This window comes from Anneissia japonica, unplaced genomic scaffold (assembly GCF_011630105.1).
Source record: "Anneissia japonica isolate Jap-2015-1 unplaced genomic scaffold, ASM1163010v1 scaffold12994_len2510_cov77, whole genome shotgun sequence".
NCBI classification, from domain to species: Eukaryota; Metazoa; Echinodermata; class Crinoidea; order Comatulida; family Comatulidae; genus Anneissia; species Anneissia japonica.
This window is the reverse complement of record NW_022707162.1, coordinates 240-2,706: the sequence shown is the minus strand read 5'-3', so window position 1 is coordinate 2,706 and position 2,467 is coordinate 240. Positions and strand designations below refer to the sequence as shown.

At 57.9% G+C, this 2,467-nt stretch overlaps 1 protein-coding gene across 1 annotated transcript; it reads left to right on the top strand.

Moving 5' to 3' along the window:
• Positions 1-117: 117 nt before the first annotated feature.
• Positions 118-2,034, top strand: LOC117106340 (uncharacterized protein K02A2.6-like). Its single transcript, XM_033247711.1, has one exon. The coding sequence runs from the start codon at positions 118-120 to the stop codon at positions 2,032-2,034; it is 1,917 nt and encodes a 638-aa protein (XP_033103602.1).
• Positions 2,035-2,467: the final 433 nt, after the last annotated feature.

Sequence of the window (2,467 nt, the reverse complement as noted above, 5' to 3'; positions counted from 1 at the left end):
GGAGCAGCGGTGTCGCTCATCGGCGAACAGACCGCGCGTAGACTCAACGGCTTGAAGCTTATCAGGTCAAACCTCACGCTGTTCACGTACACCCGCGAGAAGATAACGCCAGTCGGGATGGCAGACGTGTCTGTGCGGTACCAAGGCCAGGTCGCCACGCTTCGGGTGTACGTCGTGCGGGGGAGGGGACCGTCTCTCCTCGGCCGAGATTGGCTGGCCCGCATCAGGCTAGACTGGGCCGCAGTTCACCTTGTGCAACCCGTGCCGAGCCAGTGGGAGGATCAGTTGGAGGAGATTCTTCAAAGACATCAAGGGTTGTTTAGCGACGACCTTGGGAAACTCAAGGGCATGGAGGCGAAACTCTTCTTGAAGGAGGGGGTGGTTCCTCGGTTTTGTAAACCGCGTCCGGTGCCGTATGCCCTGCGGGACAAGGTCAAGGGTGAACTGGATAGGCTGGAGGCCTGTGGAGTGATCGAACGGGTGTCGTGCTCGGATTGGGCCACCCCGGTTGTCACGGTGCTGAAACGGAATGGAGACGTCCGATTGTGCGGGGACTTCAAATCCACGGTTAACCCGGGGCTCAGCGTGGAGCAATATCCACTGCCGTCAATCGATGAAATATATGCGCGATTGGCGGGGAGTCAATACTTCACGAAGCTAGACCTGCGTGATGCATATTTTCACCTGCCGATGGATCCCGGGAGTAGCGAGCTTTTGACAATCAACACGTGTCAAGGACTCTATCGATATACCCGACTCTGTTTTGGGATTGCTTCGGCCCCAGCTTTGTGGCAGAAAGCCATGGATCAGGTTTGCATTGGCCTGCCCGCTCAGACCTACCTGGACGATGTGCTCATTGCGGGGAAAACGGCGGACGAGCATCTTGCGAACATTGCCCAAGTGCTGACAAAGCTAGAAGCGTGCGGCCTGCGCTTGAACAGGGACAAGTGCGCGTTCTTCAAGCAGCGCTTGGAATACCTCGGGCACATCATCACGCCGGAGGGGCTGTTGAAAGGTCCTCGGAAGGTGGAAGCGATTCAACACATGCCACCGCCTCGCGACAAGACGCAGCTGCGCTCGTTCATTGGTATGGCCCAGTATTACCAAAGGTTCGTGCGCGGGCTCAGCTCACAACTTGCGCCGTTAACGCGGTTGCTCAGGAAGGACGAGCGCTGGGCTTGGGGGCCTGCACACCAGGCGTCGTTCGACCGCGTCAAGCGGCTGCTCACAGAGGATACGGTCCTCGTGCACTACGAGCCTGCGCGTCCGCTCCTATTGGCATGCGACAGCTCTGCATATGGCATCGGGGCAGTGCTCTCCCACAGGATGGACGATGGTTCCGAGCGGCCTGTTTGTTTTGCATCCCGGACCCTGTCCACAGCAGAGCGCGGATATGCCCAGATTGAGCGTGAGGCTCTCAGCCTCGTCTGGGGTGTGCGGAGGTTTCATCAATATCTGCTGGGGCGGCATTTCACTTTGCAGACGGATCACAAACCGCTTCAATTCATCCTGAGACCCGAACGCGGGGTGCCGGTGGTAGCAGCCGCGCGAATACAGCGGTGGTGTCTGTTTCTGGGTGCTTACGATTATGATATTCAGTTCCGAAGCACCGAGAAGCATGCTAACTGCGACGGGCTCTCACGCTTGCCGTGTGCGGAGGGTCCAGCTGCGTCTGAGTTGGGCGACCGGGTCGATGTGTTCGCGCTGGGCCAGGTCCAAAGCGGGCCGGTCACGGCCAGGCAGGTCGCGGTGGAATCGGCTCGTGATCCGGTGCTTGCCCGTGTCGTCCAGGCGATTTCTACGGGGAATTGGAGCGATCTGCCTTCGACACCGGCATTTCAACCTTTCACGTCACGCGCAGCGGAGCTGTCGGAGCTGTTGTTGGTCCAACGGTGCGTTATGTGGGGAATGAGGGCGGTGATTCCACCGAGGTTCAGGCAGCGGTGTTTGGAAGAACTGCATGTCAGTCACCTTGGCATCGTGAAGACCAAGAGTCTTGCTCGTAGCCTGTTGTGGTGGCCGGGGTTGGAGTGAAGACCAAGAGTCTTGCTCGTAGCCTGTTGTGGTGGCCGGGGTTGGACAAAGACATTGAGCAGTTGGTTAAGCGTTGCGCCACGTGCCAGACAGATGCTGATAACCCGCGTCGAGCTTCGGGTCTCTGGCCTGTGCCAGACCGAGCTTGGCACAGTAGAGAAGCTGCGGACGATCTTTGCTAATAAAGGGTTGCCGGAGATCCTGGTCTCTGATAATGGTCCGCAGTTCATCGCTTTGCTAATAAAGGGTTGCCGGAGATCCTGGTCTCTGATAATGGTCCGCAGTTCATCGCGGGTGTATTTGATGAGTTTATGCGCCAGAATGGTATTCGACATCTAAGGTCCGCACCGTATCATCCTGAGACGAATGGCCAAGCTGAGTCGTTTGTTAAGATGTTGAAACGGGCTTTGCGCAGGGGGGGGGGGGTGTTGCA